The following is a 26,133-nucleotide window of genomic DNA, read 5'->3' on the forward strand; positions in this document are numbered from 1 at the left end:
AGCTGTCCAGCACATGCAGGCTTCATTATATGAGTGCTCGGGATAGCTTCACCCGGAATGCGGAGGACAACTATGAAGGAGATACACCGCTGGCTGTGTCCATTCTTCGTTCTCATCTCGACACATCCACCAACTACTCAATCTTTTGACTGTTAAAACAACCCCTCCGATCTTCTCCACTGATAGTCCAGCACATCACTGGCTTTTTCGGCACAGGACAAGCCACAGAGGATCTCCACAACATACAGCGCAGCGTCAAAGCCACTGGAAATCCCACCAGATGAGACGACCCGCACTCCATTATCGAGCAAGCCGGCATCGACAAACCTCTTCCGGATAACCTCAGTCTGGTCATACTTTGCACAGAGCTCCGCTAGCTCTGGAATAATCGTGTAATGAGTGGTCGCGCGTCGGCCGGCGAGAATTCCCGCAGAAGCAAGGAAAAAAGCCCCGCTGCAGACTGAGAGAAGGAGTCGAGGATGGACTCGAGATTCATCCTTAGGCAGAGAAGAAAACTTCTGAATGATCTGAATGACTGGAAAGTCCAGGAAACAGAGCTCCTTCGTGACCACATAGCTTGCGCCTGGGACAATAAGGACGTCGAACTGTGCGAGGGAAGACATGGCTTGCTCGAAGCTGATATTTCGTTTGATGGCCAGGTCCTGTAAGGTTGTGATTTCGTCACTGGGACCGGCGACTGTAATGGAAAACAAACGGTCGCCAGACGGGCCTCGAACATGCGACAGCGTTTCCAATGGCCCGGCGAAATCGACTAGGTCCATCTTTTCGAAACTCAGAATACAGGTTTGGATGGGCTGGACGGATTCCGACATGTTGATGGAATCTTCGGTTGGCGTTCTGGTAAGGATATAGATGAGAGAAGATTGGTGAATTGCCGAGCCTCTGGAATTTTAGCAGAAACTCACATCATGTATCGTCAGACAGGCTCGATCCTGGGAAGGTCGGCTTTAAATGTCCAACTGTGAGCGTCTCGATATACTAGGCTAGTGCTGATGCAACAATAGTAAGAGTGGCCTGATAGGTCCAAAATGGAAATGCCATATCGCGTTAAACTCCGTCAGGCGTTCCATGCTAGACAGCACTTATTTCCGTGCCCCTCCTACTGGCTTTTGAGCTTGTGCTTTGCATTACACCTGCCATCCAACCAGGCACGACGATCAACCGACTGTACCCGCGCATAGCCGTATGTGCTGCGGTCTTGATACTCCTTATCTTCTAGCTGATATTGTCTTGCAGTGTGATCAACTAGAATGCAGGACGTGTGCGAAACCAGGTCATGCATGCAGGGCTAGTCAAGCCTTCAGCAATCTCACCTCCCACGGCATCGATGCACCTCTAAAACCTCTTATTACAGACGCCGTCTCTTAGAGCAAAACAGAACGAAGATTGCAGTGAACCACCGCTGGTATCAGCCCAATATCAATTATAACTTTTGGTGCTTGAAGTGACAGAGTGATACTTCACGCTAGCTTTAAGATCGTAGCGAATTATCGCTCCCTCGACAACGTAGACTCGGGCAAGTTGGAATGGAAGCTCATCTCAAAATCATACGAGTATTTCCCGGGTAGAGAGTACTTGGACTTGATGTCTGGGCCCTTTACCTCTTTTATACATTGTTATGGCACCTATTCTCCGTCAATGTCCACTGAACGTAAATGTGTCTAGACATGTCTATCCAATCATAAACATCAAGCACTTTCTTAATCAAGTTCTGACCTACAATCCTCCGACATTAGCCTCTCTTATTTGGACCTCGCATATCCCTCTGATGCCAGACGAATGGTTAAACGCAAAGACCCCTATTCTTGTCTCATGTCTTCCTAACCTAGCGATGTTTCCTGCACGCGAGTCAGTTGCTGGAGCTAAACGGCCATCCTCACGATTGTGCCCCCCATGGTCCTGCAATGTGTTTCCCGGCCTTGTTTTGATGATTCATCTTGGCGATTTTTAGTCATAACTAGAAGTCTACTCCATATCATCATTGCGTGCCGATGCACTTGTTCTCCGGACGCAGCTACTACTTCGGCGTCATTCTTAAGCAGTGATCAGACTCAGCTAATATCCGCCTTGAGCATTGGCGTGTGCACTTGAAAAGAAATACTCAAGGTACTTGGAGAGCACGAAAGTGGCATCAGTTACGAATACGAATGATTGGTCCAAGCTCCGGGTCCAGATCCCTTGAAGTTCCTGGTTACCACGGAGCTTGTCCGCTATTGAAGAGCTCTGCTTGCTGGTTACGGACGATTTGAGGCCTCCCGTTTTACCGTACCGGAAAAGGGAAAAAGGGAGCTTGAAGATGACCAATCCCTTTGCTCCAAAAGAACATGTCCACTTTTATCAAACTATCCGGTTAATTTCCTTGAAATATTGGAGTTGGTGGAGTGCTTGGCACGCGCCCGGGGCTGGTGGTGAGACCGACTGCGTGTCGCACTAGGGAATTAGGGTCCTTCAGGATGCTATATTCATCAACTTGCGACGGAGGGGCTGCTCTGACATCGTGAGCGCAATCAACCTGACGCTCTACTATAGGCACAGTCTGTAGTGGAACTATGCAAAATATGATATAAACTTGCGAGTCGCCATGCTTGTCTGCTTCTTCCAGTCGCATTCCAGTCATTCTTTCCGATTTTGTCTCGTCTTCAGTCGTTGATCGACTCTACATTCTTTCACCATGTATTTCTTTTCTCTGGTAGCCGCGGCTGGACTCGCGCATGCCTATACTGTGGTCGTCGCCGAGCAGTTCATGCTGAAGAACATCGATCCTATTGTGCTTCCTGGCCAGTACAAGAGCCACATGCACAGCTTCTTCGGATCCGATGCCGTCACCACCAACACTAACACCTCGGCCGAGCTCCAGGCCGGTTGCTCGACCAATGAGAACCCCAACGATCTTTCCGTCTACTGTACGCTTCTCTCTTCATTTCAATCATAAGCCAATCTAACCAAAACAGGGGTCCCGACCTTATACCTGACCGAAAACGGCAAACACATCCCCATCACACCCATGCGCTTCAGCGCCTACTACGTCAACATCGGCGACGCCGAGATCCCCTTCCCCCAGAACTTCAAGGCCGTCGCCGGCAACGCCAAGGGCACGTCCCAGGCGGACGTCGAAAGCGTCTACGGCATCCAGTGGATGTGCGATGGCGTCTCCAGCACCGACGGCGGCAAGGACGTCGCCGCGTTCCCGACCAAGACCTGCTCCACCCATCTGCAGTCCATCCTGCTGTTCCCGGACTGTGTCAACCCGGACACCCTCGCCTACGCCTACTCGGGCACCCAGAACTGGAGCGGCAGCTTCCGGCCCGCAAACCGCTGCCCGGCGGGCATGAAGCGCATTCCGCAGCTGCGCTTCTCCATCCGGTACGATCTGCGCAAAGTGCTGCCGGATGGGTGGTCGGGCACGCCGCCGCTTGAGCTGGCGTGTGGCTCATCGTACTGCTGGCATGGCGACTTTATTAACGGATGGGTTCCTGAGGCGGCGGAGAATATGCTCAAAGCGACGGATAAGCAGGAGTTTATGCAGATTGATGGCCCGCTGGGCGGGGGGAAGGATGGGTCCAAGTGCGGAGCGACGAATGCGCACGATCAGGATCCTGACCATGGGACGAGCGATTATGAGACGAGCGTTAAGATGATGTCGAGCAAGAGGAGTATTGGCCAGCGTCGGTGATCTGATGGCCCTGTGTGTGTTGGAAGCATCATACCCTCTGCGGTCTTGCCAAGTTGTCAATGTATGTACAGTAATTCTAGAAGAACTAGCATCTGGATATTCACTTGAAGTAACGGTCGCTTTCATCTATAGACCAAGGTCAAGTCTTAGACGAGGTGTACAATGGGTCTATATATTCTGATCGGTCTTAAGAGTCGGGGTTAAGAAGGTTACCCTCTAGCACATTATTTGGTAGAAGACGAATCAATGATTGGACAATCTGAGACAAATATTCTCATAAGGTTAGCTACCTAAGGATTTACGCTAAATGCTGACATTTGCATAGTGTCAGTAGTGGTAACCCCTGGTTATTTCCCTAGGTGCGGACGGGGAATCCTTTCCAGAAACAGACCCTATTGAATGTCTCAAAAATGTGTTGCAATCTCCGTCCGAACCCGAAGACGGCGAAGAGACATGGCTAGGAAATGAAGCTGTGACGGATGATCCATAGATCAGAGGCAAGCTAATGGCAGTCAAAATAGTGAAATTTGGTACGGACATAGTTAAAACCATCAGCTGCCTGCAGGATTTAAATACTCCTCATTGTTAATCCTGTTATTGGTCTATTAGGACTCTCTCCTGCGATTGCTGTTAAGGTTCTCCACTTAATGAGGAAGCGTCCTATCATCTCTGTCTAACCAACAATTCTATTGCTCTGCCTCATCATTTTGTCAGCAGTCAGCATTTAGCAGTGGGCAAGGTCCGAAAACCTCCATTCGCAGACAATATGCAGAGCTCCGTAGTTGCAACCTCGCCCTTTCTGCAGCGTTTCCCGCTGGGAATTGAGATCTCAGCCCAAGATAGTTGGTTGGGAGTCACAGACCCAGTGGAAAGACGGAAATTGCAGAATCGATTGAACCAGCGAGCACGGCGTTAGTATTCTCATGGCCCTGACGTCTTCTGTTTCCAGAAGAGAGGTACTAACGAATGGAACAGGACAGCGTCAACGAACAGCTAATGCAAACAGCCAACTGGACCAGCAGCGGCAGATTCCCCCAGAGCCCTCCGACCAGGTCGACCTTGTACTTCAGGTTCTGAGTACAACGCACATCCTGGGCCCAACTGCACACAATGCAAGGCGTACCTTCCAGCAGCTTGAAACCATCCTTATGGCCCTAGGCAACTGCATCAGCGGGTCCCCCGTGGCTGATCTACGTCTGGGAGTAACGAGACTCAACGTCATGCGAGCATTGCATGTCAATCTTGAGGTGCTGGGTTACCGGCCAGGTGAGATTACCGAAGATGCGCAATCGGCATTCACTATCCAGGGGCCATCCCGTCTCCCGGGCAGGAGTACAAGCGAGGTGAAGCTGCCGCCGGCGCTGAAACCGACTGCGATTCAGCGCACGGTTCCACACCATCCATGGCTGGACCTCATTCCCTTCCCGTACATGCGGGATACTCTGATTCTAACCCAGGACTTCATCGACGAAGAGCAACTCTGTCACGATTTATGTGGCCAGGGTGAGTCGGCCGTCCAGCACCCTGGCCGAGGGGCAGGGATCGGCGAGACGGGTATCCTCGTCTGGAAGGATCCCTGGGATTCATCCGGCTGGGAAGTCACCGAGACATTCCTCCGGGTTTGGGGGTGGACTGTTCGCGACTGCTGGGATCTGTTCCGTTCGACGAACGCGTGGCGCAGTCGTCGCGGGGAGAGACCGCTGTTTGCGATTTCTGAGAGCGGCGACCGACGACGGAATTCTACTGTAGAGAAAATATAATGCCATCATCGGCAATTTGCGCTCGTAGTCGGCACGGCCCGCGCCTGAACGATCCGTCGTGCGACGGCCAGATCGATCTCGTAAAGGTTGTCGCTCCCAGCTTCGGCGTGGCCGAATGGCGCTTTAGAGTTCGCTCAGCCCCTTCCTGATTTTAGTATGTATCTTACAGTAAGGGCAGTCCTAAATAGGAGGTTCTAGGTGCTGCTTCAGAGACAGGCTTAGGAGGTGGCGCTTTAGGGCTCTAGAAAGGTGGCAGAGAAATGGAGGCTGAACTTGAAGTGATCATCTATCAGGGTTGACTCTATCCTTCATTCCCCATATTCCCTTATGATAATAGATGACAACGATGCTGATGACTGCTGACACTTGCGGAGAATAATAGTCGAATTGTCCTACCAGCTTAAACCCGGAGCTCGGAATTAACCGTGTGTTCTCCGCATGGGGCCATGGGTGACCATTCACGGCAGGATCATAGAGTCCTCGTATTTTGGATGTTGCAACAACTCTAAATCGGTAGGCAATGGAGAAACCGGAGCTAAGAAGATCATGATGGTCATGACTGCAAACTCCAGGTGAAAGAGTCGTTTTGTCGTGATGATATCCTGTATATAAAGTACCCCTCGTGCTCAGTCCCAGTCTGATGTATCCATAAACCCAGATCCATCCCAGGATCATCCTTTACTATCATCCTTCTTTCAAGCTCAGTGTAATCACCAGACAACATCATGACAGCACGATATGCGGACGTTCACAAGAACCCCCAAGGCCCAGGGGATGCTCGCCCAACAGCCATGCAGATCACCCACGACGAGGGCCTAGAGGGAAAACTGATCGGCTCCTCGATCCTCATCACCGGCGCATCCTCAGGAATCGGCGTCGAGACGGCCAAAACGCTCTTCACCACGGGTGCGACCCTCTACCTGACAGCCCGAAACCTGACCAAAGCCAAGAACGCTCTCGGCGATATGGTGTCCTCTCCGCGCGTACACCTGCTCGAACTGGACCTGGAATCCCTAGACAGCGTGCGCGCCTGCGCCGCCGAGGTCCTCTCCAAGACCAAAACCCTCAACATCTTCATCGCCAACGCCGGCGTCATGGCCACTCCCGAAGGACGCACCAAGGACGGCTTCGAGACCCAGTTCGGAACCAACTACCTATCTCACTTCCTGCTCTTCCTCCTCCTCCGCCCGGCGCTTCTGGCCGCCGCAAGCCCGCAGGCGAATTCCCGCGTGGTTCTCCTCTCGTCCATCGCCCACCGGTACTCGGAGGTGGTGTTTGACAATCTCAACTTCGACGGCGAGTACGACAGGTGGAAGGCGTACGGGCAGAGCAAGTGCGCGCTGGTCTGGGCAGCGAACGAGATTGACCGCCGCTATGCCTCCCAGGGTCTGCGTGCCTTTAGTGTCCAGCCCGGCGGCATTATGACCGGACTATCGCAGCACCTGTCTGAGGAAGAGCAGAGTGGATTCAGTGATGATCCGACTCTGGGGCCACGGCTTAAGAGTCCGGAGCAGGGTGCTGCTACTTCGGTTTGGGGGGCTGTCTCTAGATCCCTTGAGGGAATGGGGGGGAAGTACCTTGAGGATGTGCAGATTGCTGAGGCGCAAGATCCGGGCGCAGGGCCGTGGGCACCCGGCTATGCCTCGTATGCGTACAGCCCGGAGAAGGAGAGGAGACTGTGGGATGTGTCGCTGAAGTTGGTTGGTGTGGATGAGTGAGAGCAGGACAGTAGGCTTCGAATTTGTTCCAGTATGTATTTTTTGGAAATATAAATCGGCAGGTGAAGAATCTTAACCATATTCAATGTCATAGTATTGTATTGGCCAGTCGTGTCTTCCATGGGAGTCGGCCACTGATATGGCTTCCTTTATGACTTTGAAGTTCCTCATCATCTATATAGTCTACTCCGCTGTGAATAAAGGCAATATCCCTGAATCAAACCAGAGAGCAATATACTTGGATTGCAAAGAAACGAACAGGCTCTCCTACTCATACCTCTTCCTATAGGAGGACGATTAAGGAAGTACTGGAGAATAACTTTATGGCGTCTCTTCCTAGGAAATAAACAACTTATTGAAACCAATTAAGTCCGCTGATTCCTCCCTAAAGGTACTTGAAGAATATCCTCTTTTATATAGATAGATATGCTGGTCCAAATCGACATGATAGGCTTTGCTATGCAATAATCATAACATGCCAATGTCATGCCTGCTGCCACTGGTTCTGGAATAACATCAGTGCTACCGGTATAGGATATAGTAGAGCCTAATGCCATTGGTCCCTTTCTTCGTCGAAGTCTGGGATCAAAATGAGTCCCTGATGTCGTGAGGAAGTGACTATGAATACAGGGAGCAGAAGCAAGGAAACCTCTCATAGCCTCTCAATGTATGATGCATGGACACCAAGAGTGAACTCATGACGGAGTCAATAGTTCCATCACTTTGCATATTCATTGCTGCATGCAGGAAGTGTGGGTCCATTTTGCTCCGGGATTGGGAGACGATTACAAAATACGCATCAAAGAAGCCCAAAATCCCATGCTCATCCTTCCATTCAACGTTCCTGCGGTCGGAGCAATCCATTATGGCCTCTCTCAAAGTCGCAATAGTGGGAGCAAGTGGTGAAACAGGACAGTCCATCGTGGAAGGATTGCTCAGCTCGTCCGACCCTGAATTTGAATGTGATCAAATATGCCCCTGATCACACTTTACATGACCCTAATAAACCGCCCATGTCTCTTGCCAAACCGGTCAATGTTAACATGAAAAGCAGGGGAGTCTCCATTGTCCCTGTGGACTTGAGCGGGCCGGATTGACTATGTTCTCCCAACTACCCAACCCGACCAATCTATCGGCCTGGATGGAAATGTGCCGAGTGCGTTGGCTGATATCAGGGACACTATGTCGCTAGGATCATCGCGGACCCGCGCACTTTGAATAAGAAGGTGCACATCTATAATGAGGTTTACGCGAGAAACCAAGTGTATGACTTGCTCGAGAGGCTGAGCGGAGAGAAGCTCGAGCGCAGATATGTTTGTTTCTCTGTCTAGTCCCCAAGCGATTGATTCAAAGTAAAAGTGCTGACTTGCTGTTCTTTCAGATATCAGAGGAAGATGCCTATGCGCGCGTGAGAGGCTCATGCTGCTCTCAAGAGAGACCCGACAGATGGAAGTGCATTAGCCGCACTCACGATTTCTCAGCTGTTCTTCTCCTGGGGATCCGTGGTGACAATACCCCCGAATACGCCGAATATCTCGGTTATCTAAGCGGCAAGGATGTATATCCAGATTTTAAGTTTACGAAACTTGAAGAGTTCATTCAAGAGGTTCTGGAAGGGAAGGCAAAAGGCATTTACCAGAGTGGCTCTCAATGAGAGACTTCTTCAGCGAGTTCGGATGATTAAAGGACAGACTAAGGAGGGTAGTAGATATCCTCATGGCTGGAGATACTGTCTGTTACAAAGAACAACGGCTTGGAAGGAGTATTAACTATATGATCGAGACATAAGACTATGTAGCTTGAGAGGTATCTTGGACGCTTCTCTTGGCCAGGAATGTTAATTCACTTCGCTACCTAATCTGCTCGTCTGCATATCACCGAACATCCGAGAATCAGGGCCACATCACCGAGTTTTAGGAGGCTGGGGAAAGCTGTCCAGAATTACCTCTTTGCCTTCGACCGTGAAATTAGCAGTGGGATATTGGTTCTCTCCCACATCCACCTCCAGAGTGTACCGTCCCGGGTACAGCACCAAGTCACCGTTCTCCGCCGTCCGCGCCAACGATCCCAATGTGACTTCAATATCAACCGATCTTTTCTCGCCAGGCTTGATCTGCTTCGCACGTGTGTAGCCCACCAGCGTCTTGAGAGGATATGGCTTTGGTCCTGCATCCGTAGTCTTCAAGAACAGCAACGCCACATAATCTGACGTGATCTTTCCTGTATTGATGACTTGGATGCGGAAGGTGTCAAACGGAGCTGTATCGACCGGTACATGCTTGGGTGCGCGGGCCACCAGCGCTGCAGTGCTATACGGTCCTAGAGCCTTCCGAGACTAGGTGATGTTGAAAGTCGTATAGTGCAGACCAAAGCCAAACGGCACGACCGCCTTATCGTACCACCGGTAGGTACGTCCTGGAGTGTCCGACCCCGGACGTAGGGCCATATCTGTCATTGGAACCTGGTTGACATAGTCTGCCGGGTTTTGAGTTACTGGCAGGCGGCCCGCAGGCGAGGTCTTCCCGGTGAGGATATCGAAGATGGCGGATCCGCCTTCTTGGCTGGGATAACCGGTCCAGAGTAGAGCGTTGACGTTCGGATTCGAGAGTAGAGATGAGTCGTCGACTTGCCCGCCTCCGAACTGGACTACAACGAGGGGCTTGCCGATCTTTGAGAGCTGGTTGACCAAGTCCAGCTGGTTCCCGGGCCAGACGATGGTGGTGCGGTCGTGACCTTCGGCCTCGATGCTATTGTCGATACCACCTGCGTATACCACGACGTCTGCTTGTTTGGCCGCTGACAGTGCTGCGTCAAACCCGGCGGTGCTGTCTGTGTTGATAGCTGTGCCGGAGGCGTATTTCACATTATATCCCAACTGGGTAGCGGCCCATAGGAGCGTGCGGATATACTTTGGAGGGCCCTCGTAGTTGCCTTGCATTTGCTTTGTTGCGTTGGCATATGGTCCGATCAGGGCCAGCGTGCCATTGGGCTTGAGTGGAAGGGTCTTGTCGTTCTTCAATAGAACGATGCCCTCGACAGCCGCCTTGTGAGCGAGTGCTTCTGCGGCAGGGGTGTCGACATCCTTCCACCCGATGGAGCGATACGGTTGCTTCTCTGCGGGATCAAAGTACCCCAGTTTCACGAGGGAGGAGTACAGCCGAACAAGCGCGGTATCAAGCGTCTGGTTGGAATAGAGTCCCTCGTCTGCGGCCTGTCCAAGGTAATTGGGGAACACGCTGCCGCAATCCAAATCCGTGCCTGCGTTCAGCGCTGTAGCAGCGGCCTCGACTGGAGTCTTTGTGTAATTATGGCCGTTGTAGATATCGTCGATGGCACCGCAATCGCTCGTGATCCAATGGCCCGGCTCATCCCACTTCCAGTGCTCGCGAAGAATCGTCTGCAGGAGATAGGAATCGGCACAGGCAGGAACGCCATTCCATGCATTGTAACTGCACATGACGGCATCGACCTTGGCATCACGGGCGCAGCTCTTGAAAGGAGGGAGGTAGAACTCGGACAGATCCTGCGTCGACACCTCCGCGTTGAAGGAGTGGCGCACGACACCATTCCAGTCCTCCAGGTCATACGCTGCAAAATGCTTGCGGGTGGCCACAACCTTGGGATTCGCCGGGCCAATGCCATTCTGCAGCCCATCAACGAGATGATAGACATATCGCGAGACGTGCAGCGGGTCTTCCCCTGGTGTCTCCTGTCCCCGGCCCCAGCGCGCATCGCGAAACGGGTTGATGTTCGGCGTCCAGAAGTCCAGTCCGGCACGACCAACGTTACCAAATGCCCGACCCTCGGTGCTTACAACTGTGGCGACTTGCTTGATCAAGTCGTCGTCGAAGGTCGCGCCCAGGAGAATAGGCTGGGGAAACGAGGTGGCATAGCTGAATGGGCCGCTGTCGGCGAACTCGACGCCAGGTGATCCTGCTACGCCGTGCAGTGCTTCGCTCCACCAGTTGTATGCTGGCAGGCCTAGTCTCGGCACACCGGGAGAGTTGTATTGCGTGTTGTTGACTTTTTCCTTGAAGGTCATGGCGTTCACCAGTGACCGAGCACGAGTGGTCACATCGAGGGACGTATCACAGACAGCGAGCTTGCTCAAGGGACCGCTGGTGCAGTCTGGGAAGTTGTCTAGCGCGAGAGCCACAGGAGTCAGAGAGATAAAGAGGGCAATGACTTTGCCATATTGCCACGACATGATGCCAGCCATCGCGTTGCCTGGTTTGGAGGTTTTCATGGCAACAACGAGGCATATCGACAATACTTATATATTCGTGATCGCGGCTCATTCACGACTCTACCGATGTAGGAATCGGCAGATGCCTTGTATTTGCCTACCGCTCATGATGATATCTATCACTCATCATTTCAGCCGAAATTGAAGGCAGAATCGCTCGTTCAAGTAAAAGTCCTGTGGACCCCTGCACGCTGGTGGGACATGGCCAATGAGTAGTATACTAGCAGATGTGTACATTGAGGAGATGAGCACAAAGAAGCATGTTTCAGGGATTAGTTTAGCCTGAATATGCAGTGTTGCGGGGGATCGTCAATGTTGGTGTTCCAGGAAGGGTTTCCTCGGGATGATCCAAGTCAGCAGGAGAATCTCAATTGGCATAGGCAAGCAAGTGAGGTACCTACATTTAGGTAATGGATGATGATAAATAGTGGTGAGCTGTGAAATAGATCATGACCGAAGGCTGATATTTACAAACATGTGTATAGGATCAGAGCATGATAATAAAGATACTCTCAGGAGCAATATAGTCCAGTTCAGGACACCATCATCAATGAACTACACTAGTACTTTGAAGGAAGTGATATAGCCCCCCTTGCCTTTGGTCCAGGAATAATGAAATAAGCTCGATGTCCAGTTGTATGATTCCTCCATGACCCAAGCTGGGATACTGTCTTCTGAGTCAGTACTTTGAATGATACAGTCCGGCCAGGCTTTGCTCGCATCCACAAATAGTGGAATGGTGTTGGCCTTGGAGGCTGGCTAGAACATATCATGCTTTATGCTCATGGGCCCGACCTGCAACTCCGTTTTCACCAAGCCTTAAGCCAACATGTACTGCATTCTCACTGTCAACATAAAGGATATGGTAAAGGTAATCCCCCTTCTGACCATGGTTCTCTGTGACTAGTGGGAGGCAACCAATGTCCTCACAGCTTATTCTTGTCTTTCTTAATATCATTCTCACCTGAACAAGAGTGGCTTGTTCCATGGTACTTAGTCCCTGGACCCATCCTTGCGATCTATCACAGTTCATAAGGCAAGTCTGGCATGTGAAGGTGAGAGGTGAATCATTTATAGTTCCAAGACTGTTCCTTGGCACTGTCAATAATACCATCTAATATCTTGGTTAGATTCTTTCCAGTACACGTACAATCGGAGGTCAAGACATTGGTTCGATTCATTTGTTCACTGGCCCTGACACGAATGGTTTCAGAGACTTAGACCAGGGTGGAATTGAGTGATCGAGCAGCTATAGGTGCAAATTGACGAACTGCTTGCTCAGTGGAACGTCTGCTCCTAGGGTCCAATACGCACGCAGTTCTTGTTGGAGGACGGGACAGAAGGTAGTTTCGTCTCGGTTAGAAGCTGGCGCTTCTTCAGCGCCTCGGTGCTCCTTGAATAATGCTCATCTATGTCTTCATCGATCTGGCGTTTCTTTGCGCATTGCGGTGACTGGTTAGATAAAGCGTGTTCTTCTACATTGTCGCGTCCCTGGCCAATTGACAACTCTAGGATATCCTCTCGAACAGGCAAGATGGATGGTACGTCCTCTTGCGCCGCTGCCCAGTTTCCCCTCTGTATTCCAGCCTCGCGGATCCAGCTTCAGTAGTGCAGCCTGCCGCACGCTAGGTGGGGCAATCAACTCTTCCCAGGTGTATAACAGAGGAGAGTTATCGTCATCACAAAAGTATAGATTGTAGAGATGTCGCAGCTTGAGGTTAGCTGCCCGGTTCATGATTCCAAGACGGGGACTTCCTAATGCTTGTAATTTAGGCGGTTATTGACTACTTCAGTAGTCATCTTGTTCTTACCAGCCTTATGCTGGATTGGCGTAAGGTTATGCTTCGTGAGGAGACCCATCTCCCATGGGTCTATCTCACCGTTCACGTCGCGTTGGTTATCCTTTTCGGTTAGACATTCAATCTCCTCGATGTCCCTCGGATCAAGATGGTTGACTATGGCATCAGGGTGGTGATCTTGCAGGTATTTGATCACTCACAACTCCCAATTTCTGCGGTCAATGCGCCAGTCTCTTATGTTCTGCTGGAAATCCAGCCATTCGCTCCTTGTTATCTGCATATAGTTGTTCAGCATATCCCGGGCGAGGTTAGATACAAGCCATTGGCGCACCGTGCCATTCTCTGGGTTTTGATAACACTACTCTCCAAGGATTAGAGGCACTTTTTCAATCCTTTTATAATTTGGGTAGAGGACTCATCAGAGGCTGTTCGGGCCCTGATTCCTCCTCAAGGTTCAAAGTCACCCAGCCACTTTTCAGATCTTTCCTTTGTGTGATTTTGGTATTGGTTATAATTTGGAAGACCTGGATGTCTGATAACCTGACATTCTGTGGCGGCACAATATGTCATCGGTATATGGTTCGACAATTTTCCACTCTTCGGCATTCCCTGCGCTTCCTGGGCCATCTGCCCAGGGTACCTGGGAGGTAACTTGTGCTCATAGTGTCATCATCGATTCAGTCTTTGCTATCTGCATATAGTTGTTCAGCATATCCCGGGCGACCGACAACGGTCCAGGTGCGTGCGGGCGTAGCCTGAACACGGTACCCATCAGGTGAATACCATATCACCGGACATAGTTAGTCGAAGAAGTCCGCCTCGATGCCAGAGACTCCCAACGCGTCATTCTCCCATCCCAGGGTCAGGAGGCTCTTGGCAGAGCGATAATCTGCCGACTCTTGGGCCGAAACCCTGACGTGGGTTTAACGGACATGGCCAGGCTCCGCGCGACGTCCAACTAGGAATAGGTCGTATTGACTGGTCTACTAAGCGTCAGTCATGAAGCCTCAAAATGTACCGAACATGATCTGTCAACGTACCTTGCGTTTCTTCTTCTTGCCGGTTATGCCATGGTGCGAGCGGTGCAGTTGTTCGTTGTTATCGGATGCGTTGATTAGGTCCAGTAACAGCTGAGCGACCTCCTCGCGAATCGCAGGAGTCTGGTCCAGCTGGATATCCCAGAGACGGCGGGAAATGCTCAGGATCTAGCGCTTCTAATCCGGTATGAGTGGCATGCACCGCAAGGTCATTCCGCTTCTCCGCTGGGACCTGAGCCTTTGCAAATTGGGTCCTGCTTCCTTTGGGATCGATTGCGCAATAGCGGGTACGAATCCGCTCACTCTTGGCTTAACCACATTCCAAAGGTCTACTGGCAGTGGATTTCTGTTTCTTTTCCAATACCAATAGCACCTGGAGCGCCATCTTATGGAACCATAGATGGTTCCTGGCTTCCAGGTCCATCTACCTTCTGTAGATTTGCAATTTTCACAAATCTTTGGAGCAACCGATTTGATCCCTTGGCGGATTGGGTGATATAGCGTCCAGTATCCCCATCAACGTGGACTGGGCTTGCGTCCATCGGAAAGGGGTTTGTCGTAATAGCTCTGGGCAATCACCGATAGGTTTTGTTTTACTGAATTTCTGACCCTAGAGAAACGAAGCTTCGCTTTGACCATGGTAGCCGAAGACTGCTAGCAATACTCGCAGGCAAAAGATGGTCAAGATGGTAAGGAAGGGAAGAAAAGGAGAGAGAGAAAGAGGGAGAGGGGAGCCCTTGAAAATTTACAGGTTGAGTCTACGCCCCACCTGAGAGTGATTGAGGCAGTGAATGTGAGCTCTCGAATATTCATCTTGCACAGTGAATAATGCGGTACAACAAGGCCTTTGTGAATAAACATAAATATAAGGAGAAGGTGTACAGCACTGCGTAAGGGTGTAACTAAGGGAGGCATCATGGACTCTAGTACAGCAGACCTTTTCTTTCTTCTGGTACTCCATCTGCGATAAAGATGATGGGAATGGCTTCTTACTGGTGCTTATCATCATGGTGACAGGCACTGGGGCGAAGGCCTCGCGAAGGAGGGCCTAAAAGGGTATGTGGGAATAGAGTCGTGAATTAGAGCTAATATGTCCTATTCTAGCCATGCTGCAGGACAAGACTCCTGGGATTTATTATCAATTCTCCCATTAGCTCGAAACAGTTCATCATGATCGTCTATCATCTAAATAGCATATCTAAACTCGCGATTCTCAAAATCGGTCCGGTCCAGAAACTCATGGTCCTTTTCCACCACGTACGCATCCCCCAGCGCTTCCCTTTCCGCATCCCGCTTCCTATTCTCCCGGATCGACACCCACCGGATCAGACACAAGTCCAAGGTGATAAGAACATACAGGATCACAATCGAGATCTTTGCCGGAAGATACCTCGGGGCGTCCTTGTGCTGAAACGTCTGCGGCGATATGATGTTGCCCACTGTATACGCGATGGTCTGGATGCATGAGACGGTGATCTTCTTTGTCGACCCGGCGACGTTGGTGCTCGTCAGCCCCAGAATCGTCGTCCATCCGATGGGGATGCCGCCAGACAGATAATACCCGACCAGGGCAGGAGCTTTATTCGTCGTAGCCATGAGGATCGCACCCACGATACTCGGGATATGTCCGGCAATACACCACAGCAGGCGCTGGTTCGTGCGCATAGCGAGATACGTCAATCCGACCAGAACGACCACCTCGTACGCTCCCAACGGCGTCACGAGCAGCAGGCTCTTCGTCGCCGAGTACCCCATCCCCGTAACAAGGATATTGCCGAAGCTGGTAGCGATCGAGTTCGGGATATTCGCGGCAAAGACCCAGAACGAATAGAGCCATGTCTTGGGATCTCTCAGCGCCTCGTAGAACTGCTCACGCTTGAACACCGAGCTCCCAATACCCTGCTCGTTGCCACGAAGACGCTCCGCATGCAGCGCCTTCTCCTCGGCGGACAGGAACCCCGCCGTGACGGGCGAATCCGGCAAGATAAAGAAGAAAAGCACGCCCACCAACGTGGTAAAGACACCCAGAATGAGAAAGATCACCTGCCATCCGCGCAGCGCCGCGTGCGGGTCGCTGCCAACATGAACCGCTACCCCGTACGCAACGTACCCGCCGAACATCTGCGCCCAGCCGCACATGGAGAACCACAGTCCCACGCGGAACGCCTGTTCCTCCTTGCGATACCACTGCGACGTGAAGACCACCCACGCGGGGACGATCGCGGCCTCCGCGCAGCCCAGAAGTGTACGGCAGACCATCAGCGACGCAAAGGACTTGCAGGCTGCCATGCAGGCGAGAATGATGCCCCAGATTGTGACGTTGGTCGCGACGTACCGGGCCAGCGGGAAGGCCTGGATGAGGCTGGTGGGAAATTGGAACGTGAGCTGGCCGAAGAAGAAGATGCTGGAGATCCAGTTGAACTGATTGCCATGGAGGTGTGCTGATTCTTTGATGCCTGTCACGCTGGCGTAGCTGATTGCGATCTTGTCTAGATATTGGCAGAAGTAGACGATGCAGATCAATGGCATCACGTACAGGTCGATCTTGCGGACGAGGCGGCGCGAGGCTTCAGCGTCTAGGGCTCCATTCTCAGTGCCCCTTCCTGCAAGAAGCTCCAAAGCTGCATCGCCTTGTATGGGGAGCTTGTCCTGTGTCGCTTTGATAGCTGGAGCTTCGTCATCCCCCAGACTTTGTGGAAAGTCGACCGCCGTTGCAACGCCCATGGCTAACTGTTGTGCTGCTCCAGGGCGATGAAGAATCAACGATTGGTATAGATGAGAATATCCCAGCAGAATCATACCTGGTAGAAGGAATAAATACTCAAAGTTTTCAATCATTAACCATGATGGCACCAAATCACGCCATCGCGATACCGTCTTGGCATTACGTCCAGGCATGGCAGAACACCTTCCACTGTGCAATTGGGTCATAATATCCAATTGTTCTTATCAATTCCGTCTCGTAATTCTCGGCTGTCTGAATGTTCTGAGGTTTGCTTCGCTTTAGCTCGGCTAGATGGAAGTGGACACTTTGCTGGCGTCTTGTGGTCAATGACTGGTCCCCAATGATAGTTTCGATGCTAAGAAATGGTTTACAAAGTTGAGAGGACAACGCTGGCCGAAGATTATCCTGAAACTTCTTCTAGAATGTCGGCATACCGACTCAAAGACTGCCCTATCAGATTGACCACCTCCCAGATATGATCCGTCGTAAACAATCTGCCCCAAAGGCGAGTGACAATTGCACTCAGCCGGGTATTGTTCTCCAACAACCATTCCCGACTGATTCCATGCTGTGTCTCCATAACCATCTCGATCACAAACTCTAGAAGCTTATTTTCCTGCTCCGTCAAGGCGGGGTCAGGATTCGGCACCGTCACCTTCTCGAGCCATTTCGCCAGTAGCACCGCGCATTCCAACGAACACAGTGCGTATTGGTTCGACCAGGAGGTAACCAGCGAGTGAGCTACGTAGTTGATCCCCAGCTTGATGGGCGTGCTCAGAGCATGAGCGCAGTGCAAGGCGGCCCGTGTCAGCCGGTCGCCCCGCTGCACAGAAAGGTTCTGGCGCAGGGATTGCGCAATCTGGCTCGGTTCCCAGGTTTGCAGACGTCGTGCGGAGGTAAAGTCCGCGTTGAGGCGGATGTAGGCTAGACGCAGGAGGGCGGTGGACGTGAAAGAGAGAGGCCCGTGAGGGTTAAATGGATCTATGGAAGATTCCTGGTTGCGCTCCCAGCATTGGCACCATTGTTCGAGCGCTTGTTCAAGCGATAAGACTTCTTCTGTAGAGAGTGAGCTGTTTCTCGATAGGGGCAGGCGACGAGCCTTTTGGAGGAGCCAGATATCCTGTAGAATGGCGTGGATCAGCACATATCCACCCAAAGAGGAGAAGGTCTCCAGGTTTGACTTTGGTGTCGTAGGATGAGTGAAAAGAGACGAAAGCGCGTCTTGCAGCTTTGGTTCCGGCGGTGTCTGTCTGCCCTCTTGCATCCAAGCAACGGCACTTGCGGCATGCCATTCCTTTTCGCTGCATGGGAGATCCATACTGATTTCCTCGGTGAGGATGAGTGGTGTGATATCGAAGACAATGGTGAGGATATTGAGATAGCAGAAAACAATGAGTGAGGTCCTTTTCACACACTCCCGGCGTATCCAGCTTTCCCATGAGCCATCCTGCTCAGGCAGCTCGTTCAGTCCTCCCTTTCGGAGCATTGTCTCCATAAAACTCCGCATGAAGAGGGATTCGTGATGGGATGGATCGCGTTTGAACCATGATGAGACTGAATGGAGCAGCAATAACGCCTGGATCGTTTCGAGTAGATCTTGGCTTTCAGGAGTCCCAGGAGACGAAAGTCTAAACTTTTCGGAAAACTGACCCGGCCCAGGAAACTGATACGTCCTCCGAACATGTTCCATGGTAACGGTCCTTGCGATTCGATACAGGCTCAAACTTGTACCTGGTTCCCGACAGTACCGAGCGCCTAATGCTGCCATGGAAAGAAACAGCGGCAAGCTCACATTTTCAATGTCCAAGGTGGGGATGTGCATGAATGGGTAATGATCGTGATATCCAGACAGATAACCTGTAAGGCATCGGGACAAAGCGTGTCGAGACGGGATGTAAGGATCTGGTAGGACATTGGTGTAATCAGCGAGCAGGGTAATTATTCCGTCGCGACACTGTGTTGTGACAAAAATGGCCCCCTTCGGCTGTCGCGTTCTATGGGAGGTTTGCGGGCTCTCGGGCTGAAGAGAGGGCAACTGCGTCCCATGACGAGGAAGCACCGAGCTTGACGGTGTCACTGCTGCATCCGCCGTGCCTGTTCGGTCAACTGAACGATCGTAATCCGCAGCCGAGTCAAAGTTCCACGCGGGAAATACAGGTAGGGGCTGGTACGTCGGCGAGTAAGGGTGGCTGGGGAGAGGAATGCTGTCAAGGAAAGACGTAAAGTCGTCCCCGTCGTATGCGTTGGATGTAGTGTATCCGGAGAAAGTTTCACCAAAAACAGCAGTTGCTTCGGCTGCGCCAGGTAAAGAATGGCCGGCGAGAGGCGTCTGATCCGCGGCTGCCGGTCGACCGGAAGAAAATGAACCTTGGCTGGCCGAGAGTGGATGCTGATGCCGCCCGCGGGGAGGCCCATGAGTAGTGGGCACGGTACGATCCGCCACGGCGGACGCAAGGATATTCAGCCCATCCAACACATGGTCAGTGGATGATGGTGCGGGCGTTGGATGGTCACCATTGTCGGTGTCGTGGGTACCGGATGGTGAACTATGGGACAATCGCTCATGGCGGGTCAAGAGATCCCTAAGCACTTAGTATATTCTCTTCTCGCGACCCTCTCGTTGCTCAATGCGGTACTTACTTGCGAGTGAACGATTTTGGACACTTGTCGCAGACATACGGCTTCTCTTTGGTGTCTACAGGAGCGGTCAGTGGATTTGGAGACGAGGCATCGGGGAAGCAACTCACGCGACCGATCGTGGCGCTGGAGATGCTCCAGCCGAGCAAATGTCCGGGAACATCGCTGGCATTGAAAAGTCCGGGCAGCCTTGACCATTTTCCATCACGATGAGATTGTCGTGTTTTTATGTTCCTGAATACTTGTGCCACTCTCCAACCCGGAGTGTCTCTCAAGACGTCAGCAATGCCAAGAAACAAGAACCGCGGCTGTGCGCTCCTCCCCGGTCGCTGCAGATGACGAGCGCCAACACAGGTGTTCTCGCAGTGGAATTGGCTTGTGAGCACCAGAGAATGACAGCAATCGCACGGCACCGATGCTACTAGATGGAATCGATAAAGGAACATGATACTTGCAAGGCGAGACTGACAAGTTCTTTGCACTTGGTCTTGGTTCAAAGGGCTTACCTAAGGCGTGATGCGGGACTGGATGCGGAACCGGCATCTCGGAGTCTACTCTCGGTAGATGACGCTGCCAGTTGACAGCAAGTCCTCGAACAGAAGGACGAAGGAAATAGTAATAATATGCATTGATCACATTTTTGCGCGCCTTTTTTTGTCCAAGATTTTGAACTGTCACTGTCCAATTCCATGACATACATCATCTCCAGCATGTGGACATGGGTCAGAACGCGGCCCTTCTCCGAATTGCGCCTTCTTCCACCCGCAACTGAATTGGAGAAGGTGGAGCGATTAATAATGGAAAAGATCAAATTTGAATTCAGTAGGGCATCACAGTGGTGAAAACTTGCAAAGAAAGATAATCACCCAATTAGCTTGAGAATATCAATGGCATCGCACATATGACAGGTTCTTCGCATCCACCAAAGCGCAACTTTGGTGCATTTTTTGCAGTCCGTAGAGGTGCCTTACCATCTCCAATTTTCTCCAACTAATGGTAAACGAATCGAGTTTTCACGACTCTTAAAACGATAGGATAGCCTGTAGCGTCATTCGTTGTTATAATAGTCGAAGCTTGTCCCAACTGTCAACTTCCAGAGGTGTATGGCGCAGGAAACCAGGCAACATCTCAACAGGGTGGACTTCTGTACGTAATTCAATATCTACGGCGTCCTTTATCATACAACCATGGACAGCGAGCCTGAAAAGGACGCTCGCGACCAAGAAGTGGAATATCTATACCTAGAATTGGACACTCCTCTGCCGACACCATTCATCACTTCACCTCCGGGACCCGGCCAGTCACCCGCCCCAGAATGTCCAGATCTCAAGAAGTATTCCAGTCCGTTTCTATGGCCGGAATGGCGCAAGTCGATGATGACATGGATCTCCTGTGCAGTTACAGCATTGGCGGGTTACTCGGCTGGCGAAATCAGTCCGTCGTCGGCTGAACTGAGCAAGGAATGGGGGATTAGCCCGGTTGTCTATAACCTGGGCATCACTTTGTTCTGCATTGGATTTGCGTTGGCGCCAATGGTACTGGCTCCGTTTTCAGAAATCAACGGCAGGAGGCCAATCTTCATTGCTAGTGGAATTGTCTTTGTCGGTATGGTGTTTCTCATGAATGACGGGCAAAGAGTCCCAGATGCTAATGATATGCATTTAAAGCATGCATCATTGCCTGTGGAGGCACTCACTCCTTTGGAGGAATGCTTGTGGCACGATTCTTCCAGGGCGCTGGTGGATGTATGTCAACCCTAGCACCATAACAATCCTGTTATCACAGCTTACTGACAGCCGCAGCGACATTCTCAACCATGGTGGGAGGCGTGATCAGCGACATTTACCACGCAGAAGACCGGAATATCCCCATGGCATTGTTCTCCGGTGCTGCTCTTTTTGGTACCGGACTGGCCCCGATGCTTGCTGGCGCCGTTGTGCAGCACACTACATGGCGATGGGTTTGGTACTCCCATGCAATTGTCTCAGCCGTCTTCGTTGTTATTATCTTTTTCTTCTTTAAAGAAACCAGAGGCAGCGTGCTTCTGAGTCGAAAGGCAAAAGCACTCAATACGTACTACGACAAACTGGAAAGTGCTGGTCATTACGGAGTCATCATGTCGGATAAGGAGACGGTCAAGCGCATCCGGTGGAAGGTGAAGAGTGATGAGGAGAGGGCATCTTTGGCTCATATGATCAGTATCTCGTGCTATCGGCCGTTCCGTGAGTTGCCATCCATCTACTATCCGACGAACGCCATGCTAACCAAGGAACCAGACTTACTTCTGACCGAGCCAACCGTGTTCTTCTTCTCTCTGTGGGTATCCTTCAGCTGGGCAGTTCTATATCTCCAATTTGGATCTGTCCCGCTGGTCTTTGAGACCAACCACGGCTTCAACGTTGAGCAAAGCGGCGCCGTCTTTACTTGTATGTCAACCACTATCACCCAATACATCCCTCGCTGACAACTTCCAGCCATGTGCGTTGGTGTCATCATCATAACCATCATTAGCATCTACCAAGAAAGCATCGCGAGACGCTTCGTCACTCTCCCCGAATCCGCCGAGCGTCGACTCTACTTCGTCTGCATCCAGTCCCTCCTGATGCCGATCGGTTTGTTCTGGTTCGGATGGACGTCTTACCCCTCCATTCCGTGGATTGTCCCAACGATAGCAGTTGGATGCGCTACCATGGGCATCTTCTCCGTCTACCTAGCAACCTTTAATTATTTAGCAGACACCTATCACCGATATGCCAGTTCGGCGATTGCGGCGCAATCTTGCTGTAGGTTCTCTTTCATATTCTGTTGCTCTGAGTACTGACTCGATGACAGGTCGGAATCTCCTCGGTGGTGTCTTTCCTCTGGTAACCAACGCCATGTTTACCAACCTGGGATATCCGGGCGCTTCCAGTCTACTCGGTGGGATTGTAAGTTTCCGTATCCGTGCGAAGACGCCGCTGCTGACCTTGACAGGGAGCGTTGCTGTGTATCGTCCCCTGGGTCCTTCTGCTGTTTGGACCAAAGATTCGGGCCAGGAGCAAATTTGCAAGTGTAAGTTATCGGCCATGCGTTCTGCTGTGCTTTACTAATTGTAACAGGAACTTGCACACTAGTTCATTATGATCAACACAATAGACTATATGCATAATGATAGAGTTGAATTCATTTCGACTAATCTTTTGAAACCCAAACTCCGTTGTTGCATACTATCACAATCAAGCAAACCACTAGCAAAGGACCTGACCATGTCACTGGAGATAACGCATCTTCAACGCGGTCATACATACCTGATTTCAAGTAATTACCGCCGACCCCCCACTCCCCCCTCTCTTCTGAATATCCCTCAACCCCTTCAACAACCTCTCAAACTGATCCATACTCCCGTGCCCAGGAACCTTTCTGATCCTCACCTCCTTATGCTTCCTCGTCCACCCCTTCGCACTCGGACTCAAATGCTCAATCGTATGCACCGCCACCTCCAGCTTCGGATCCAGCAGCGCGCTCACCTCGCGGTGCGCAGCGCTGAAGAACAGCGGATCCACCTCGCCGTGGAGCTTGCATTCGGCCTCGAGAGCCTGCGATTCTATCTCCGGGGTGGTGGTCGAGGGGTCGAAGGAGGAGGTGTGCTGTGCGACGTCGTCATCGGTCCCGGACTGGGTGTTTTCGGCTCTTTCTGGGTGGAGGGTTTGGCGGTCGAGTTCGAGTTCCGTCTCGGGGGTGGCCTGGCCCTGGATTCGGAGGGAGCGGGTGAGGATGCGTCCGTAGAGGGGGGTTCGTGGGGTTGTTTGTGCTGTGCGGATGAGATTTCGGAGCATTGTGCATTTAATATGTATTGGCCATGGATGATTATTCTGTTTGAGGTGAGGTGCGGTGTGTCGGTTTAAATCCCCGTGGGAATATACTTTAGGGAACCAGTCTGGAGAATGCGGGGAGGCGAACACATCATATCTTCTCGGCGAATCGAGTGCCATCGCTGACATCATGTCGTCGACACGGCAGAAATAGAAGCTACCGATAATTGAGTCCCGATCGGGATTTAACTGGGATGATGATCTCATGATGCGGGACACGTCTTCGGTGGTCTAGGCTTATGTATCGAGTATTGATTTGACTGTCGCCAAGAGATATAGGCAATAAACAACACTCGAATTTTGCGCATAATGCAAAGGGAGAATGACCTATACTAATACCTGGAATCACTTGCCATTGCATATATTTATTTGTTAGCCAATAGCTGCTATCGACACTCAAGCGATCGGCTCTATGGTGCCTGACATCAGTCATCACGGAGTTCAACGCTGCGACTCCATTATCCAATGATCTACTATGTACAGAAATATGAGAACACCATGATGGTGATAATTACATGAAGACGCCAAACCTACAGGATCATCATGACCCCCCAATGACCATAAAAGCTATCAGGCCGACCCATCCCACCGCGAAGCCAATAGTCAAGATGCTAGCACCCGCCTTATCACCCGTGGTGATCTTGCTGGTAGTGGTGGTTTGTGCCGATTTATCTCCCGATCCTGCAGTCGGGTCGCTGGCGCTGTTCCCACCTGTGGTCGAGGTCACTGGTCCTGTGTGTTTCGTGGTGATGAGGTTGACTGACAAGACGTCTGTGACGCTGATTTGCTCCTCCATGCCCGTCCATCCATCCCACTTGGAAGTATACCATCGCACTCCGCAGGAACTGTTGCCGTTGCCCGTGCAGGTTGCGGCGGCCGCCACGGCTGAACCCTGAAGCTTGGGGAGAATTCTGTCGTAAGTGGAGGGAACCAGAAGAGCGGTAAACGCCAGCCAGGAGGTGACAAGGCCCTTGAAGAGGATCTCGTTGTCGTTGCAGACTTCGTTCGGCTCGCAGAGGACCTCGGACATGATGTTGCCGCCGTAACTGGTGGGGAAGAATAGGTCCAGGGTGTTGTTGAGCAGGCCGTCGACGGCAGTTGCCCACTTCGTGTTGGTTCCGTTGGTCTAACTCGTCAGTTTCTGATATATTCTCTGGTTGACTCCGGGGAACGTACGTAATTCCACATGTATGCCGCGCCCATGAGGTAGGTCCCGTAGTTGTAGGACCATTGGTTATTGCCCTGACTCTTACAACCGTCCTCGATGTTGGTCGAATCGGCGACGGTCCACGTCTTGTTGTTGAGCAGAGGCGACGAACAGCTCCAGTCCCATACTTTCTCGGCCCATTCGTAATATGTGTGGTTGTTGGTGTACCGCGCAAGACGGGCAGCTAGCTGGAACAAGCCCCCGTTGGAGATGGCGTTCTTCATCGTATACCCCGCTTGGTACGTATATATCTGCCAGCGCAAGCCTCCTCCGCATGTTGACGTATCCCACCGATCGACCTGCGTGTTGTAAACACCTTGTGCGAGGGAAAGCCAGGAGTAACCTTCCGAGCGATCGGGAAATTGTAGCTCAACGGCGAGCATGGCGGCTAGACCCCAGAACATTTGGTCGTCGTTTCCCTGGCTGGTCAGATGCATCATGCCTTGCATTTGTTCAATTCCCTGCTTACCAAGTAGCTACTGTAGTTGGAAGGCATGTAGTCGCCCTCTCCGGCTTGCCATTGCAAACCCAAGCTCACTTCGCTGTTGTAGGTTTGGTCACCAGTAAAGTACTGGTATTGCAGCATCGCCATGAATAAGGCACTACCCTCCCACCATTTGGTCGGAAACGCACCAGGAATCTGTCCGGACTCGTTGCCATGGTAGTAGCTCATCGCACCGTAAGCAGCAGTGCTGGCGGCATTTTTGATGGATTCTACTGCGGTGTTAGTCCGGCAAAGCAGGTTGCGGATAATAACACATACGGTCATCGTTGATACTGACATCGATCGCCTGTGCCAACGTTGTAAAGAACACTGTTGTCCAAAGGGCATTCCACCCCAATCGTGGTAATGATTGTAAGCGCATGGCGATGTTCTCCTGATGTAAAGTCACCGCAGGACGGAAGTCCAAGGCGGAGAAATCCTGATAAGAAGAAAAAAGCAGCCATCAAATGAGCCTGGCGCCAGGAGATTAATCTGTCAAGCGGCCATTCCCTGCAACTACGTAAGATACTGAAATGAATCGATGAAGCCGCGCACCACTATTGGACTGCTGTGGAGCTGGGTGGGTAAACAGTTTGATGGCTGAGACCTTTGAGTGGGCGCTATCTCCAATAATAGGCCCCGCCGCGTGTCGAGCCGACGTATGCTATCCAGACATCAAACAGTTATATGATCTAAATGCCAGTAGTTGACACGGTTGCCAGTCTTTCCCTGCTATGTATTTGATTGTTCATTACTGATATATGTTTATCTGATTGAGAAAAACATGGAAAAGACTGAAGAAAAATCTATTCAGGTACCAAAATTCTCAAAAATTCACTTTTGAAATCAAAGCAAAAGAATCTTGTGATTGGTTGATAGCCAAGTTCTGTGTGGTGGTCCAAGTGGGGCATGTCCAAAATAAAAGGAGAATTATTGGATGATCCAAAAGCTTCGAAAGGCTTGTTGTTGCTGCCT

At 51.4% G+C, this 26,133-nt stretch overlaps 12 protein-coding genes across 12 annotated transcripts; 5 read left to right on the top strand and 7 right to left on the bottom strand.

Moving 5' to 3' along the window:
* Positions 1-152: 152 nt before the first annotated feature.
* Aspvir_009409 (uncharacterized protein) lies at positions 153-833 on the bottom strand (the record flags this gene model as incomplete). Its single annotated transcript, XM_043272554.1, has 1 exon — positions 153-833. One exon carries the CDS (start codon positions 831-833, stop codon positions 153-155), a length of 681 nt encoding a protein of 226 aa, XP_043128489.1.
* Positions 834-2,692: 1,859 nt separating this feature from the next.
* Aspvir_009410 (DUF1996 domain-containing protein) lies at positions 2,693-3,694 on the top strand (the record flags this gene model as incomplete). Its single annotated transcript, XM_043272555.1, has 2 exons — positions 2,693-2,924; positions 2,973-3,694. 2 exons carry the CDS (start codon positions 2,693-2,695, stop codon positions 3,692-3,694), a joined length of 954 nt encoding a protein of 317 aa, XP_043128490.1.
* Positions 3,695-4,460: 766 nt separating this feature from the next.
* Aspvir_009411 (DUF3425 domain-containing protein) lies at positions 4,461-5,454 on the top strand (the record flags this gene model as incomplete). The annotated part of the gene is made up of 2 exons (XM_043272556.1): positions 4,461-4,605; positions 4,670-5,454. The coding sequence occupies 2 exons, from the start codon at positions 4,461-4,463 to the stop codon at positions 5,452-5,454; spliced, it is 930 nt and encodes a 309-aa protein (XP_043128491.1).
* A 725-nt stretch (positions 5,455-6,179) lies between these two features.
* Aspvir_009412 (uncharacterized protein) lies at positions 6,180-7,172 on the top strand (the record flags this gene model as incomplete). Its single annotated transcript, XM_043272557.1, has 1 exon — positions 6,180-7,172. One exon carries the CDS (start codon positions 6,180-6,182, stop codon positions 7,170-7,172), a length of 993 nt encoding a protein of 330 aa, XP_043128492.1.
* Positions 7,173-8,319: 1,147 nt separating this feature from the next.
* On the top strand, positions 8,320-8,826 carry Aspvir_009413 (uncharacterized protein; the record flags this gene model as incomplete). Its single annotated transcript, XM_043272558.1, is given in 3 exon segments — positions 8,320-8,328; positions 8,348-8,485; positions 8,554-8,826. 3 exon segments carry the CDS (start codon positions 8,320-8,322, stop codon positions 8,824-8,826), a joined length of 420 nt encoding a protein of 139 aa, XP_043128493.1.
* A 249-nt stretch (positions 8,827-9,075) lies between these two features.
* On the bottom strand, positions 9,076-11,391 carry bxlB (putative beta-xylosidase; the record flags this gene model as incomplete). Its single annotated transcript, XM_043272559.1, has 2 exons — positions 9,076-9,491; positions 9,540-11,391. The coding sequence occupies 2 exons, from the start codon at positions 11,389-11,391 to the stop codon at positions 9,076-9,078; spliced, it is 2,268 nt and encodes a 755-aa protein (XP_043128494.1).
* Positions 11,392-14,248: 2,857 nt separating this feature from the next.
* Positions 14,249-14,796, bottom strand: Aspvir_009415 (uncharacterized protein; the record flags this gene model as incomplete). The annotated part of the gene is made up of 2 exons (XM_043272560.1): positions 14,249-14,422; positions 14,683-14,796. The coding sequence occupies 2 exons, from the start codon at positions 14,794-14,796 to the stop codon at positions 14,249-14,251; spliced, it is 288 nt and encodes a 95-aa protein (XP_043128495.1).
* Positions 14,797-15,439: 643 nt separating this feature from the next.
* On the bottom strand, positions 15,440-16,978 carry Aspvir_009416 (uncharacterized protein; the record flags this gene model as incomplete). The annotated part of the gene is made up of 1 exon (XM_043272561.1): positions 15,440-16,978. One exon carries the CDS (start codon positions 16,976-16,978, stop codon positions 15,440-15,442), a length of 1,539 nt encoding a protein of 512 aa, XP_043128496.1.
* A 401-nt stretch (positions 16,979-17,379) lies between these two features.
* Positions 17,380-19,814, bottom strand: Aspvir_009417 (transcription factor domain-containing protein; the record flags this gene model as incomplete). Its single annotated transcript, XM_043272562.1, has 3 exons — positions 17,380-19,561; positions 19,620-19,674; positions 19,727-19,814. 3 exons carry the CDS (start codon positions 19,812-19,814, stop codon positions 17,380-17,382), a joined length of 2,325 nt encoding a protein of 774 aa, XP_043128497.1.
* A 989-nt stretch (positions 19,815-20,803) lies between these two features.
* Positions 20,804-22,729, top strand: Aspvir_009418 (uncharacterized protein; the record flags this gene model as incomplete). Its single annotated transcript, XM_043272563.1, has 7 exons — positions 20,804-21,221; positions 21,284-21,361; positions 21,419-22,042; positions 22,091-22,399; positions 22,449-22,543; positions 22,590-22,667; positions 22,715-22,729. The coding sequence occupies 7 exons, from the start codon at positions 20,804-20,806 to the stop codon at positions 22,727-22,729; spliced, it is 1,617 nt and encodes a 538-aa protein (XP_043128498.1).
* Positions 22,730-22,909: 180 nt separating this feature from the next.
* Positions 22,910-23,431, bottom strand: Aspvir_009419 (uncharacterized protein; the record flags this gene model as incomplete). Its single annotated transcript, XM_043272564.1, has 1 exon — positions 22,910-23,431. The coding sequence occupies one exon, from the start codon at positions 23,429-23,431 to the stop codon at positions 22,910-22,912; it is 522 nt and encodes a 173-aa protein (XP_043128499.1).
* Positions 23,432-24,008: 577 nt separating this feature from the next.
* Positions 24,009-25,540, bottom strand: Aspvir_009420 (glycoside hydrolase family 76 protein; the record flags this gene model as incomplete). Its single annotated transcript, XM_043272565.1, has 4 exons — positions 24,009-24,593; positions 24,644-25,093; positions 25,144-25,388; positions 25,438-25,540. The coding sequence occupies 4 exons, from the start codon at positions 25,538-25,540 to the stop codon at positions 24,009-24,011; spliced, it is 1,383 nt and encodes a 460-aa protein (XP_043128500.1).
* Between the last annotated feature and the right edge of the window lie 593 nt (positions 25,541-26,133).

This window comes from Aspergillus viridinutans (assembly GCF_018404265.1).
Source record: "Aspergillus viridinutans IFM 47045 DNA, scaffold_8, whole genome shotgun sequence".
Taxonomy (NCBI): Eukaryota; Fungi; Ascomycota; class Eurotiomycetes; order Eurotiales; family Aspergillaceae; genus Aspergillus; species Aspergillus viridinutans.